Source organism: Corvus cornix, chromosome 17 (assembly GCF_000738735.6).
Source record: "Corvus cornix cornix isolate S_Up_H32 chromosome 17, ASM73873v5, whole genome shotgun sequence".
In the NCBI taxonomy this organism is placed as follows: domain Eukaryota; kingdom Metazoa; phylum Chordata; class Aves; order Passeriformes; family Corvidae; genus Corvus; species Corvus cornix.
Window position 1 is genome coordinate 10,260,763 of NC_046346.1, and position 14,320 is coordinate 10,275,082.

At 57.5% G+C, this 14,320-nt stretch overlaps 1 protein-coding gene across 17 annotated transcripts in view; it reads left to right on the top strand.

Moving 5' to 3' along the window:
- The window catches only part of GRIN1 (glutamate ionotropic receptor NMDA type subunit 1), a 38,249-nt gene that overhangs the window by 11,439 nt on the left and 12,490 nt on the right, over nucleotides 1-14,320 (top strand). For 12 of the 17 annotated variants that reach the window (XR_005603265.1, XM_039561828.1, XM_039561829.1 and 9 more), the window contains exons 3-17: nucleotides 151-327; nucleotides 4,616-4,678; nucleotides 5,452-5,552; nucleotides 6,086-6,207; nucleotides 6,704-6,878; nucleotides 8,251-8,395; nucleotides 8,489-8,572; nucleotides 8,929-9,064; nucleotides 9,919-10,046; nucleotides 10,199-10,363; nucleotides 10,633-10,751; nucleotides 11,427-11,539; nucleotides 12,028-12,176; nucleotides 12,897-13,054; nucleotides 13,425-13,586. Coding sequence is in view for 16 of the 17 variants with exons in the window: in XM_039561828.1 (XP_039417762.1) it covers nucleotides 151-327; nucleotides 4,616-4,678; nucleotides 5,452-5,552; nucleotides 6,086-6,207; nucleotides 6,704-6,878; nucleotides 8,251-8,395; nucleotides 8,489-8,572; nucleotides 8,929-9,064; nucleotides 9,919-10,046; nucleotides 10,199-10,363; nucleotides 10,633-10,751; nucleotides 11,427-11,539; nucleotides 12,028-12,176; nucleotides 12,897-13,054; nucleotides 13,425-13,586 (1,997 nt within the window). In the remaining variant the exon portion in view is untranslated. The remainder of the gene's footprint in view (nucleotides 1-150; nucleotides 328-4,615; nucleotides 4,679-5,451; nucleotides 5,553-6,085; nucleotides 6,208-6,703; nucleotides 6,879-8,250; nucleotides 8,396-8,488; nucleotides 8,573-8,928; nucleotides 9,065-9,918; nucleotides 10,047-10,198; nucleotides 10,364-10,632; nucleotides 10,752-11,426; nucleotides 11,540-12,027; nucleotides 12,177-12,896; nucleotides 13,055-13,424; nucleotides 13,587-14,320) is intronic. The other 5 variants (XM_039561831.1, XM_039561836.1, XM_039561842.1 and 2 more) reach the window with 1 other exon arrangement.

Here is a 14,320-nt window from a genome sequence, read left to right on the forward strand (position 1 = left end):
CGGCCAGAAGGAAGGATGCAGGTCCCAGAGGTTAGCTCAAGGTGTGCATCCCAGAGGTCTTCCCCAAATGGTTTTGTGATCCCAGCCCCGTCCCTGCAAGCGTGGCTGATGCCCCCACAGCCTGTGTTGAGCTCTTGTTCTTCCTTGCAGAGCATCCACCTGTCCTTTTTGCGCACGGTCCCACCTTACTCTCACCAGGCCAACGTCTGGTTTGAGATGATGAGAGTCTTCAACTGGAACCACGTCATTCTGATAGTCAGCGACGACCACGAGGGTCGTGCTGCACAAAAGAAGCTGGAGACCCTCCTGGAGGAGAAAGAGTCCAAGGTCAGTTCCTGAACATTGTCTTGTAGCTTTGTTTAAGCAACAACAAAACTAGAAGTCTTGGGCTGTTGTATGTATGTAGATTTCTGTATGTAAAACACCTTTTCTTTCCATTGTAACATGGCTAACATGCTTAAAGCATCAACAGTGTCTGACTAGTACCTGACAGAACTTTGTACTTTATTCATTTCACTTGCTTTGCCATGGTCAAAATCTCCTACATGTAAATCGACCACAAAATGAAGGGAAGGATAACCTGGAGCTCTGCAAATGCCTCGCCCAAGAGTCCCACCCAAGGAGAGGACCACTCGCTCAGCTTAGGGAAGTACCTGCCCCATTGCAGCCACCCCGGGGCCAGGCAGACCCAGCAGTGCCAAGCCTACCCCGAAAAGCAGCTTCTGAATTGGCTGTTGGGGGCTCAGCTTAGTGCTTAGGAGGGGCAGGGCAGCCCGGGGCTGTAATGACCCTCTGGTAGAGCTGTCGGCCCGTTCCCATCTCCATCGAAGCCCATGCCAAACGCTGCTTTCCTGACACCCCATGCTGTCACACAGGGCGGGTGTGGGAGCAGCTGTCCCCAGGAGGTGCCTGGCACCTGCTCTCAGTGCCAGCAGGAGCAGGGAGGGAGGCAGGGGAGGGCCCCGAGGTGCAGGAGGACAAAGCACAGACCTGCGGCGTGGAGGGGAAGGACTGAACAGGCCTTCAAGACAAGCAGAGAAGGAGAGCACAGGAAGCTGTCTGGCTGCAATCTGGAAGGCAAGGATGTGAAGTCCCAGCACATCCTCTCTCCTGGGGCAGAGTGAGGTCCCCTTCAGATGGGCAGAGCCTGAGTTCATCCAAGTCTCCAGCAGCATCAGGGCAGGCACCCATTCGGGGCTGTTCCCTCCTGGGTCACAGGCAGAGACCCCAACCTGCTCTTTCCAGCCCCACCTGCAGCTGCTGGACCTTTGGCAGTCTCTCAGCTGCTGAGGAGATGTGGCCATAGACACTTCTTGTGCTTGGAGCTGGTGACTGAGCTGAGAGACCGGACCCTGTGACTGCTCTTCGTCACCTCCCTGGAGGAACAACAGGTGCAGGGCTGCAGGCTGGCACAAGCCACACTGACTGACAGACTCCTGATTTTGGCGGTGATTTCTAAGAAGTTTCATCCTTGCTGTATCCCAGGCCGTCGTGAGGCACTGATGTTCCACCAGCCACAGAGAATCCTCCTGCCCCCAAAGGCAGCTTCCCACTGGGTGACAGCAGGACAGTGTTTTTCTCCAAAGCCTCTTCCCAGCACAGTGCCCTTCACACAGGGAGAGACACCGGCAGCCTCTCATCCCTTCTCTTGCATCTTTTGTTTTCCGCCTTCTGTTTTCCTGCAGTTCATCCCGTTTTGCTGTTCCCTCCCATGCCTCCAACTGCCTTTTGCTTCATGTGGTGCTCCCAGGCACAGGGTGCATTTCTTCTTCAGCCTGTCCACCCCATGGGAGAGCCTTTGAGATCTGGAGCTTGAAAGATGGGGAGGGAGGGTCTGTCCTCAGACCTTCCCCGCGTTTGCATCTACCACGTCTTGGTGTCTCCTGGCAGCCACTGGGCTTCTGCAGATGCTGGCCACTCTTCAGCCTGGGCCACCTGCTCTGTCCCAGTAGGTCACCTTGTCCTCTCTTTGGGGTGTGCCACTGCATCTTGTTTCTTTTTCCTTTGAGAAAAGCTCAGACAGGCTGGTCTGACTGGTCTTGCAGGTGGTGGGTACCCCACTGGGGCTTTCCTGTCTTCCTCCACCTCTTCTCTCCCGTCTCTCTCCTGATCACTGATGTGCTGACTCTTTTCATGCCATGCAGTTGTACCACGGGCCCCTCCCCCACCTCTCCAAGGGCAGCTGGGCCCTGGGGAGGGAGCAGGCAGGAGACCTGATCCCAACCTCTTCCAGGCTTGGATCACAGCCCCTGAGGACATGGAGGACCAGCTCTGGGTCAGAGACGCACCTGCTCATCTGAGCTCTTGTTTCGGGGCATGGCTTTGCCCCCAGGGTCTGTGCCAGCCCCGTGTGCCATCCAGGCACCCTTGTGTGAGTCTGCACCTCCGGTACAGAGCTCAGGCCGTGCTGGCCAGCCCCGGAGTGCCCCATGTGCTGGCCTTGTCCTGGGGCTGTCTGCAGCAACTCTCGGCCTGGAGCTGCTGCTCCACCCAGCACAGCTCTGCTCGTTCATGGGGCAGGCCCCCAGTGCTGCTGGGGCTCAGGAGGCAGCGCTGGACACTCTGAAACCAGAGCTTCTCCAGGCCACAGCTGGCAGGTCCCTGCTGTGCTGGCTGCCTTTCTCTGGGACAGTGGCGTTCATGGAAGTGGCAATTTTTTGAGTGAATGCAGGAGAATGTGGTGGAAAGGGAATCTCTAATTTGTCAATCCCTGTGTGAAACGTGAAGAACAAAGAAGGACTGCAGGATCACATGGAAAAATGGGAAAAAGAGGAGACATTACTAGTCTAGTTCTGGAAACAGGGCTAGTGACAGGGAGAGGTGATCAGGTGCCAGCCTTGTTGCACCCAAGACTCTGCTGACCAGCCTGGGCCGAGGTGCCAGCACATCCCAGCAATTTCTGGTTGGAGGCTGCCACATGGATGACCAGGTTTTTGGCTATTGACAGTGCCTGGGGAGCAGTGACCAGTGTGCCCTCACTGGAGAACATTCCTGCTGTCCTGCTGCAGCTCTGGTCTCCTCGGAGCGGTCGGTACTCCAGGGCTCACTGCAGGCCCAGCAGAAGCCACTGCGAAGCCACTGCAGAAATCCTCGCTGTGGGTGTCATCAGAAATGAAGGCAGACCTGGGCTCCAAGCAGATTTTGCCTCTTCAGACACTTCTCCTTGCCAGGACCCAATTTCTTTGAGCAATGAAAAACCTGTTGGGCTGTGTCCAAGGAGAAGAAGGGAAAGATCACACGGCTGCGTGGAAAGGAGACCTGGAAAAATGGCCTGCCAAAGACTGCCCTGAATGCTCAGGGGAAGGCAAGCTGGTTAGTGTGGAAAGCAAGATGAAGACAAACCTGTCTGTCTGAGGAACAACCTGGGAACGTGGACCCCTGCACGCTGGGGGTGCAAAGGGTCAGGTTCCTGGCAGGGATCCATTGCCATAAGGCTCTGGAAAAATGGAGATGAGAGTAGAGCTGTGTCCCACACCCCACGTACACAGATCAGGGATGCCCAGCTGGGGTGGGGTCGAGGAGAAGATGTCAGACTGTGTCCCACCAGAACGTGCCAAGCCCTCTCCTGAAGGCACCATCAGGTTGCTGTTATTGGCCTGGCTGCAGGAGCTGCTCCCAGGAAGATCCCGGGGCTCTGTGCACGCTGCTGCAGGGTCAGGGCTCTGCACCAGAGGAAACCCCCAGCAGTGGGTGCCCTGCCCCGGGCTCCTCTGGGGCCAAGCAGCACACGTGGCTGAGGCAGCAGAGCAGGGGAGGAGCAGGGTCTCTGCTCGTCTGTTCTCTCCGGGGTCAGTGCACACCCCAAGCCCCAGTGGGATGCTCCAGTCAGCAGCGTGGAGACCACCAAGCAGTGAGCCCTGCTAGCCACACTTAGGGCCAGGTTAGGGGCACCCTGGTCTCGGGTAGCTGCACCTCCCAGGGCCACCCGTGTGCTGCGGAGCCGTGAGGTGCCCTGGGCCCTCGCCAGGGACCAGGTAAAAGCTGCAATGTCATCCCATGTTCACCATTGCTTCATATCGCCACGCTTTGAGCCAGCACGGGACGTAGAGAACTTTATCTTTCTCTTTTGGATGTCAACGGAGCTCAGAAAGCTGCTCCCTCCGTTCAGGGGGTGAGAGGTTCAGCTGAGACACCGCACTTTGTGTGAACTCTCTGAGGGTGGACAGGACTGTGATGCTGATAGTGACGCTGGTAATGCTAATACTCTTAACTGTAACAGTTTGCCTTTATCCAGCACTTTCCGTACACAACATTTTGTCCTTTACTTCCACAGTAATTCCATGGAAACCCCACCACTTAGGCCCTTAGATTGTTTCTGAGCTTAAGATAAAAATTCCTTGCTGAAGAATTCCCCAGTCCCGCAAGGGAAAATGCAACTGCATCGCACCAGCTGTGACACTCAGGCTTTGCTCTCAGATTGCTCCGTGACGCTCCCGTGAGAGCTGAGGCACAATCTCTCCTGATAGTGGTTTTTGCGAGCTCCAGCGTTATAGAGACCCTTTAGCAAACAGTGGAGGAGGAGGTGGATGTTGGATTGCTTTACTACACGTCATTTTCAACTGTTTATAATATTCTTCTGTGTCTACATATTTTCTCTGTGCACATTATTCATCAGAGTAAAAAAAGGAACTATGAAAACCTCGACCAACTTTCCTATGACAACAAGCGAGGACCCAAGGTATATATGCATGGAAATGCACGCCGCCCACCAACCTAACTAGCAAATGAAAAATAGCCACAGCCAACAGAAAAATAAAAAAAAAAAGAAAAAAAAAAGAGAAAGAGAAAAAAAGAAAAGAAAAGAAAGAAAAAAAAATCCATGACTATGTTTCTTGGTAGCACGTTTTTATGTTGAGATAGTTTGGTTTGGACTTGAGAATGGAAACTTAGCCAGCTGACCCTGGAAGGATTTCTTTTTGAAACATGCATGTGAACCAGTAATTAACTTGCAAGTTCTTTTTTTTTTTTTTTTGAAAAGTTGAACCAACCCCCTTTCCTCCCCAAAGGAAACGGTTCCTTGGTGTAAGTTGCTCACTTTGATTCCCAAAGGTTAACCCTGTGCAATATGTTTTTTTCATTTCCCATGTTTTTGAAAAACAACACTCGTTTGAGTTTTCAATTGCATTTCAAAGCCTTTTTCTCTTTCCTGTACAATGCACGCCTCTTTTTGGGTCTTGATTGACTTCAGTTTGCATGCACAGTGCAAAAAAAAAAAAAAAAATTTAAAAAAATAAAACAACCAAAAAGTCAAAATCTTAAAAGAGAAAGGAAGGAAGGAAAGAAAGAAAAGAAAGAAAGGAAAGAAAAAGAAAAAAAATAACTATAACCAACCTTATTTAGCAGACTTTTGTGCAGTTTAATGAATTCTCTTGACCCTTTTCTAGATAGCATGGCTCTCACCACCAGTCCTGGGGCTCCCTCACTAACCAGCTTTGCTCATACTAATCGCAGGCTGAGAAAGTGCTTCAGTTTGACCCTGGAACCAAAAATGTGACATCGCTGCTGCTGGAGGCGAAGGAGCTGGAGGCCAGGGTCATCATCCTCTCTGCCAGGTGAGGCCGTGCTGTCCCGTCCCCTCCCTGCTCTGATTTCCTCTCTCCCGACGCTGCCCAGCGCTGGAGTCAGTGTGGATTTGGGGTTTGACATCCCTCCAAGGAGCCTGAGAGAAACCCCACACACAGCCCCTGTCCCGGGCAGGTGGAGGGTGCTGAGCTGTGCTGGACGTGCTGCTGGCCAGGCAGTGACCATCCCGAGCGTGGTTGATGTGTCCGGCTGTCCTGCAGGAGCGGCCGTGGTTACTGACCGTGTGCCCTGGCCCAGCTGGGAAGGAGGGGAGCCTCATGGCCCCGTGCCTACAGCACGATGTGCAGATGAGCAGGTGCTCAGCAGCGCTGGGAGCTGAGGGATCAGCTGAAACTGAGGGGAAGGTTCTCATTGCATCAAGGATTTAGCCACTACCCAGGAGAACCAGCAAGCAGAGACACCCGGGGCTGTGTGTTCCCCGGCGCTGCCACACCCGTGGGATGTGGAAACGGGGCCACCTGGCAGCTGGAGCCACATTGCCGTTCCGTTCGTGTCGTTGCAGCGAGGATGACGCGGCCACGGTGTACAGATCAGCAGCCATGCTCAACATGACGGGCTCCGGCTACGTGTGGCTGGTGGGGGAGCGGGAGATCTCGGGCAATGCCCTGCGCTACGCCCCCGATGGTAGGCACCTCCCGAGCTCCGTCCCGCTGCAGCCAGGCTCGGAGCAGCCTGGTGGGGCCGGGGCGAGCGGCCCCTGCCCTCCCCGGGACCCCTGGGGCTGGGGGAACGCGGTGCCGTGGTGGTCCCGAACGGAGGGTCCCACACTCTGCTCTCCGCTCCCGTTGCCTGCATGGGGACACAGCCTTGGCCACGCTGCCACGCCCCGAATCCGTGGCACTTTGCAAGCTGCCTGTCACCTGGGGGAGGGCTTGGGCCGTGGGGATGGAGCTCAGGGTGTCCGTGGTACACGGAGCTGTGCCCAGCAGGACAGAGCCAGCCCAGCCCCGCTGCCCCTGCCTGCTCCTGCCTGAAGCTCAGGCAACTCCCCACTGCATCCAAGGGATCCTCAGCCCCGCAGCCGTGTGCCCGCTGTCCCCAAGCGCTGGGCACGGCAGTAGCGCTGGAGCAGCCGGTGATCCCGGGAATGCTGACCTGCCTCCCCCTCTGCCCGCGGCAGGAGTGATCGGTCTGCAGCTCATCAACGGCAAGAACGAGTCTGCCCACATCAGTGACGCTGTCGCCGTGGTGGCCCAGGCCGTGCACGACTTGTTTGAGAAGGAGAATATCACAGACCCACCGCGGGGCTGCGTGGGCAACACCAACATCTGGAAGACAGGACCCCTTTTTAAGAGGTATTGGGGAAAGGGCCCTGCTGGAGGGAGCAGAGGACCTGCTGGGGGAGAGCTGGAAAAGGTGGGAGCATGTGGAAAAAGTGCAGGAGGACATGGTGGCTTTGTTCAAGGTGTCTGTCACTAAAGCTTTGGGGCACGAGGCACAGGGCTGCCTGGGCTCTCCTGCATGATTTGGATGTGAGAGCTACATCTCTCCTAGAAAACTCTCCCAGGAATGGGCTCAGGAGACGGCACCCAGTTTTTCCAGGCTGTTTATGCATCATCCTGGTGCCAGGCACCAATTCAGTCCGTGTCAACCCATGCTACCCTGGGCAATGCTTAGACAGCTGGGATGTGTGGGCAGGGAATGATTCTAGGGGGAAAAGATTGGGGACCTTGGTCTCCTCCAGTCTGGATCTTAATTCCATGGGCAGAAGTGGGAGAGAGGGGGGTGTCTGCCAAATCAAGGTAGGGGGACATTTCTGTCCCATTTTATCTTGGTGCTGCGGACGTGTTTCCTGCTGAACATTCCAAGGGCTGTGGCATGGGCCCAGCGCTGCCAGCAGGGCTTGGTGGCAGGAGATGTCCATGCATGGGACAGGTTGCTGTCAGCTGTAGCAAACCCTGGTGCTGTGGATGTGGAGGCTGGGGTGTCACAGATGGGAGCATGTGCCTGTGGGGTCCTGCTGCCAGGACAGGGGGTCAGCAGGTCCTGCATGCACTTCCAGACCCCAGTCCCTGCATCCCTGTGGGTGCTGGGGCCACAGGGGCTGGGCCTTGGTGCAGCAGCCACTCCGTGCAGTCCTGGGTTCTGTTGAGCATGAGGCCTGCAAAGCCTGGAGATTGTTTTAGAGGCATTTCTGGCATCCCCTGCAGTGAGTCTTCGGCATGAGAAGTCAAAGCTGCTCTTCACAAGTGTCTTGGGCAATCCTTGTGTGTCTCCACTGTCATGTTTCCAGGGTTTGGGGGCTGCTTCTCCCCTGGGTGGTGTTTGTGTGTTCCTGGGGCACTACCCAGGCTGGGAAGGGCAGGTGCCAGGCACAGCACCAGAAGCTGTAGCATGGACACACCTCCCTAGGGACACCCAGAGGAAAGTGGCCTTGGGTGCTGTGGGACAGATCATTCCAGAAGGGAATGGGACTGATCTGGTGGAAAACAAGGGGCAATGACAGCAGGTATGGTAGTGAACACTTGGGAAACTGATTCCATCCACCAGGAGGGGATGACCACAGGGCTGTGAACAGACCATAGGTAGCCTTGTCTGGACTTCTGCAGGGTAGTGAGCTTATGGCAGGTAACTGAGGGGGAGCATTTGCCCTTCTGATGCCTTGGGAGGTGTCTCAATGGCCACAGCAGGTTTTCTAGGTTGTCCCCGCTGTGTTTCTCTCCGTAGGGTGTTGATGTCCTCCAAGTACTCAGAGGGTGTCACCGGGCGGGTGGAGTTCAATGAGGACGGGGACAGGAAATTTGCCAACTACAGCATCATGAACCTGCAGAATCGGAAGCTGGTCCAGGTTGGGATTTACAACGGCAGCAATGTACGTGCAGGCCTGGGCTGGGCAGGAGGGGTCGGGCACGGGGGTGTCCGCCCTGGCCTCATGTCCATCTGCTTCCTCCGGGCTCCATCGCAGGTCCTGACCAACGACAGGAAGATCATCTGGCCAGGGGGGGAGACTGAGAAACCTCAGGGCTATCAGATGTCAACCAAGCTGAAGGTAAGAGCAAATGGCATTAGGGGCAGGGCTCCTCAGCCCTCTGCATGCCGGGCAGTGACTTTATCTGCCTCCCACCTCCACGGCTGCTCTGCAGCTAGCAGCAGCATTTGCAAGGCTGGGAGAGGTACTGGAGGGTGTTCAGAGTACAACTTTCAGCTGGAGTCAATCTAGAGAGGGTGGCAGGCATCCTTGGGCTTGGAAAGAGACAGGTGGGAAGTGGATATGAGAGAAAACAGCACGGAAAGGGTGGAGGGACAAGGTGTTCACCGTTTCTGGGGAGGGCAGCCCAGCTTCCACCACGGGAGTGTAGCTCTGGAGGGAAACAGAGACGAGGATGTTTGTGCTTCACCTCACAGATTGTGACCATCCACCAAGAGCCCTTTGTGTATGTGAAGCCCACTCAGGCAGATGGGACGTGCAGGGAGGAATTCACTATCAATGGAGATCCTGTCAAAAAGGTGTTCTGCACTGGACCCAATGAGACCATCCCAGGTAACTCAGTCTGGTGGGGGCTCCCACAGCAAGAAGGGGTCCCAGGGAGGGTGCTCAGTCACACAGGAGGTGCAGAGGACGAGGCGCAGAGAGGTGACAGCACTGCCAGCCCCCAGGCACCCCCCATCGGCTCAGCCTCACAGCAGTGCTGTGCAGGAACTGGGCACTGGCATCCAGGGGTTTGAGCCCAAAAGATTCTTTCCCACTGTCTCTCTCCTGGATGGGCTCCAGGGCTGTTTTGGGGTATTGCATCCCAGGTTTCTGTCTGCTGACATGTTCCCGTTCTCTCTGCCTTGATCTCCAGCAGCAGCAAGGGCCCCGAGGCACGTTAGCACGTGCTGCACTGACACAGCACCAGTTTCAAACTGTTACAGAAACCTGTGTCAGGATCAGGAGCGAGCACCTGCTGTGGGGTGGGAGCTGCTCAGCAATGCCAGGCTTGCCCAAATCCACCTGAAGGGCATCCCCTTGGCTCGTCACACCTTCCTGTGCACAACCCCCCAGAGCTGTGTCCTGGGCTGTGTTCAGCCTGCTGGGTTCGTGTCAGGACTCCTCCAGCACATGCCCTGAGCCCCTTCCGTGCCCTGCAGGGGGTGGGGAGCACCCACTCTCAGCCCACCTCACTGGGACACAGCAAAGGAATGCGATCCCTTTGTCCCCAGCTTGCCACACCCTCAGGTGATGGAGGCAGTGAGAGAGGGTGGTCAGGCAGATGGCCCTGAGGGATAACATGGTTACATCCCATATAAAGCAGAGCCATGGGGGGGCTGCTCTCGCTGGGGACAGGCACAGATCCTGGGTGGGGTCCCTGGCCAAGGGCTGCCCCCACTCATCCCCGTTCTGTCCCTCCCCAGGCCGTCCCACCGTGGCACTGTGCTGCTACGGCTTCTGCATCGACCTGCTCATCCGCCTGGCAGGGGTGATGAACTTCACCTATGAGGTTCACCTGGTGGCTGATGGTAAATTTGGTACTCAAGAGCGGGTGAGTTTTGGCAGCCTGGGATCTTTCTTTGCCTGTATCGTGTGTAGGAACTTTCTGCAGAGCTGGGTGGGGTGGAAGGGCAGTGCGGGGTCCTGGCTGGTGGGGGATGTGTGTCAGGGCAGGGCTCTCACCCTGCCTGGGCTTCCTGGCAGGTGAACAACAGCAACAAGAAGGAGTGGAACGGGATGATGGGGGAGCTGCTGAGCGGCCAGGCAGACATGATTGTGGCTCCCCTCACCATCAACAACGAGCGGGCTCAGTACATTGAGTTCTCCAAGCCCTTCAAGTACCAGGGCCTCACCATCCTTGTGAAGAAGGTATGGTCTGGCTGGGATGTTCTGTAGAACACGGGAGGTGCCCCTATTCCCCAGGTTGCACCATGCCCAGTTCCCCCAGTGCAGCCCCTGCCAATCCCAGGCTCCAGGCTGCTGGTTTTAATGCTGGGTCTCATCTGCACCACCCTGACCCCTCCTGTGCAGCCGAGCAGCAGGAGCTCGGGGCAGGGCAGGCCCCTGTGGGTCCCTCCAGGCAGGCAGGGTGCAGGTGTGGTGGGTGCCAGCGCTGTTCCCCTCTCTCCTGTGTGCAGGAAATCCCCCGCAGCACCCTGGACTCGTTCATGCAGCCCTTCCAGAGCACGCTCTGGCTGCTGGTGGGGCTGTCTGTGCACGTGGTGGCAGTGATGTTGTACCTCTTAGACCGATTCAGGTGAGTGCACTTTGGGCCACCCCAGGTCTGGGGGGGACAGGGAGGTGCTCCTGGGAACTGTCCCCTGGGTCCCTTGCCCAGGCACAGCCCTGCAGCCCTTTGGGGGCTCTCACAGGGACTTAACCCACCTTCTCTGCCCCACCAGGCCTGGGCTGAGGCTCCTGGCCCCTCTGGCTGCCTAAGCTAAGGGATATGGATGTGTGGAGTACCCAGCCCCTGGTCAGGCCAGGTGCTGTACAGATACCTGGCCAAGGGGACTGTCAGCCTCTGGGCTCTGAGAGAATTTCCTCTCGGCCTCCCTTGGCGCTGTGGCAGCTCCTCTGAGGGCAAGGTAACCTGTCCCTGCCTCAGCCCCGTGCCCAGAGGCTTTGGTGGCTGATCTGCAGGGAGCCCTCTGTGCTGCAGTGGGGGAGACTTGAGCTGGCCAGGGTCAGATGATCTTTCTGGTCTGGGGAGAGTGTGATGGGACTGGGACCAGTGTGAGCCAGACAGGGCTGCAGATGGCACAAGGGATGTGCCAGGCAGTGGGACAGAACAGGGAGGAGCTGCTTGGGACACAGGCATCATCTGTGGGAATGAGTGACACAAGGCTGCACCAGGACATGTAGGGCACAGTGGGGAGTCCTGGGAATCAGGGTAAGGGGAATGAGAAGGGTTCTTGGTCTTGTTTTCCAGCCCATTTGGCCGGTTCAAAGTAAACAGTGAGGAGGAGGAGGAAGATGCCCTGACTCTCTCCTCAGCCATGTGGTTCTCCTGGGGAGTCCTGCTGAACTCCGGCATTGGAGAAGGTGAGTCCCAGTCACAGCAGGACTGCTCTGCCCTGCAGCCCTGGCTCTGGGCTGGGCGGGCTGGGGCGGAGCCCCTGCCCTCCTCCACAGCCCCCCCCTCACATGGTCCCTGTGGGACCTCATTCCCTGAGCCCTCCTTGGAGCAGGCTGGCAGGAGGTTTGGTGATGCTGAGGGTGGCACATTTGTGGCAGTTGTCACATTTGGGTCCTGCCATCCCCAGCACCGGTGGTGGGAAACAGGGCAGGGAGGCTTGGGCTGGATCCCCTGCCCAGGGTCACTCACCCTCTCAGGTGGGACACAGCGTGCCCTGGGAGGAGCTGGAGGCTTTTTTGGTTCGGGCAGTGCGGAAGCTCCCTGCACAGCTGCTGGCACAGCAGGTGGATGGTGCACATCTGCAGCTGCCGTCAGGCTCCTGTGCACTGACACGGCTTTGGCAACCAAGCCAAGCCTTCGCGGTGCCGCTCTGATCTCTCCTCTCCCCCCACAGGTGCTCCCCGGAGTTTCTCTGCCCGTATCCTCGGCATGGTGTGGGCTGGCTTTGCTATGATCATCGTGGCTTCATACACTGCCAACCTGGCAGCCTTCCTGGTGTTAGACCGACCTGAGGAGAGGATCACAGGCATTAACGACCCCCGGGTAATGACCCCTCGCTTGCTTTCCCCTTCCCTGGGGCACAGAACATGGCTTGTGGTTCCCAGAACCCTGATTTCCCACGGCTGTGATCTGTGCTGGGGGGCCAGACCCGGGTAACTCTGCCTGGGCTGGTGCTGGTCAGTCTGAGCCCCTGCCCTGGGTGGGAAGGGACAGACACGGGCAGCGATCGGCAGGGAAACAACCTGTCCAGAAATAGCCCGTCTGCAGTGAAACTGCCTGCCAGTTCCTGGAGAGCCTCCTCCAACCAGCGAGGAAACGATTCATTATGGATGAGTTATAACAAACGAAATTGTCCCTGCGGTGCAGTCAATACTCCCCACATGCCTCAAATCCATTTCCTGCTCTGGCAAGGACACAGCCACAGCTCACCCGCCTGGGCACACAGGAGTGTGCCCTGCAGCAGCGCTGACCCACAGCATCCCACGCCCTGCTGTGTGCCCTGCCCACGGCGCTGCCAGCCCCATGGCATCCACAGGCCTCCTGCACCCTCAGTGCCACCCTGTCCCTGTCCCATAGCATCCCCTGCCCCAGCACCGTGGTCCCAGAGCGTCCATTGCCCTGTGGCATCCCCTGGGGAGATCAAGGTCTTCTCCAGGGAACTGGTCCCCGAAGGAGATGGGAAATTAAGAAATGCAGCTTTAGGGTGAGAAAGTTTTGCTGCTGAAGGACAGAAACAACAGGAGCCCTGCCCTTGCCTTTCAGCTGCGCAACCCCTCGGACAAGTTCATCTACGCCACGGTGAAGCAGAGCTCCGTGGACATCTACTTCCGACGGCAGGTGGAGCTGAGCACCATGTACAGGCACATGGAGAAGCACAACTACGAGAGCGCTGCCGAAGCCATCCAGGCAGTGAGGGACAAGTGAGTAGGGCCAGCACATTGCCTGGCCAGGCTGGGAAGGGCTTCAGGGAGCTGCAGCTGGGTGGAGCAAGCAGGGTAAAGCTGGAGGGAGCTGTGGTCAAAGCGTGGCTTGATGGGACCTCCCAGCTGGGGCCAGGTGGGATCTGCCTGGGTCTCTGGGTGGGCAGCACAAAGTCTGCATGGGGAATGGCACAGTGGGAGCCCTGGCCCTGGCCATGGCCTCCCTTTCTGGCCTCTTTTCTTCTTCCAGTGCAAGGCTGGGTGGCTTCAGGGTTTAAATCAGGGCTGGGAGCACCCTCGCTGCTCCCATGGTGGCTGCAGACCAGCTGGGCTGCCTGGCCTGACCTGTCCATCCCCTCTCTGTGTCCAGCAAGCTCCACGCCTTCATCTGGGACTCGGCGGTGCTGGAGTTCGAGGCCTCCCAGAAGTGTGACCTGGTGACAACGGGGGAGCTCTTCTTCCGCTCCGGCTTCGGGATCGGGATGCGCAAGGACAGCCCCTGGAAGCAGAACGTCTCCCTGGCCATCCTCAAGTCCGTACACAGCTCTTGGCATGGGGCTTGCCCTGAGTGCTGCGTGTGTTGGCACTCAAGTAGCCTCGTGCCAGGCACTGCCAGCCACCCTCCAGACCCCTCCGCAGGGACAGGGGCGCTGGGGGCTCCATTCCCTCCTGGCAAAGGGGACATTGAGGGACTGGGGTGGGCACCCACAGCCTCAGCTCTGGCTCGCAGGGCTGGGGAAGCAGCAGGGAGCTGGAGGGAGGGCAGAGCAGGGCGGGGAGCAGAGCCATGGTCAGCCAGGGGTGTAGGCAGAGCTGGCAGAGAGCAGCGGGGGCCGTCCAGCACAGGTCTCTGTGAGCAGGGTGTGGGTGCTGCCATCTCCCCACTGCTCCCTCAGGGCTCAGCCTGTCCAACAGCACTGCACTGCCCTGGCTCGGTCACCCAGGGGGTTTTCTTCCAATGCTGGCTATTCCTGTTGCACAGGGTCCCCGCTCTGGGTCCCAGGCTTTTACACCAGCACTGATCTGCTGTGTGGGGTGTCACAAGCCAGTCTGATATTAGGGGTGAAAAGGGATTTCCTTGCACTACTTTGGAAATGCCACACCTGCTGCAGACAGAGAAATGTCATGATGGAGGAACGGGCAGCTGGGAAGCAGCAAGTGAAGGGAGGGAGACATGGGGGATTCATTTTAGGAGAGAAGTGGTCAGGAACTACCAGGCAGAGGTGAAAGGCCTGAGAGAGAATGGGCAGGATGTGGAAGACGGGC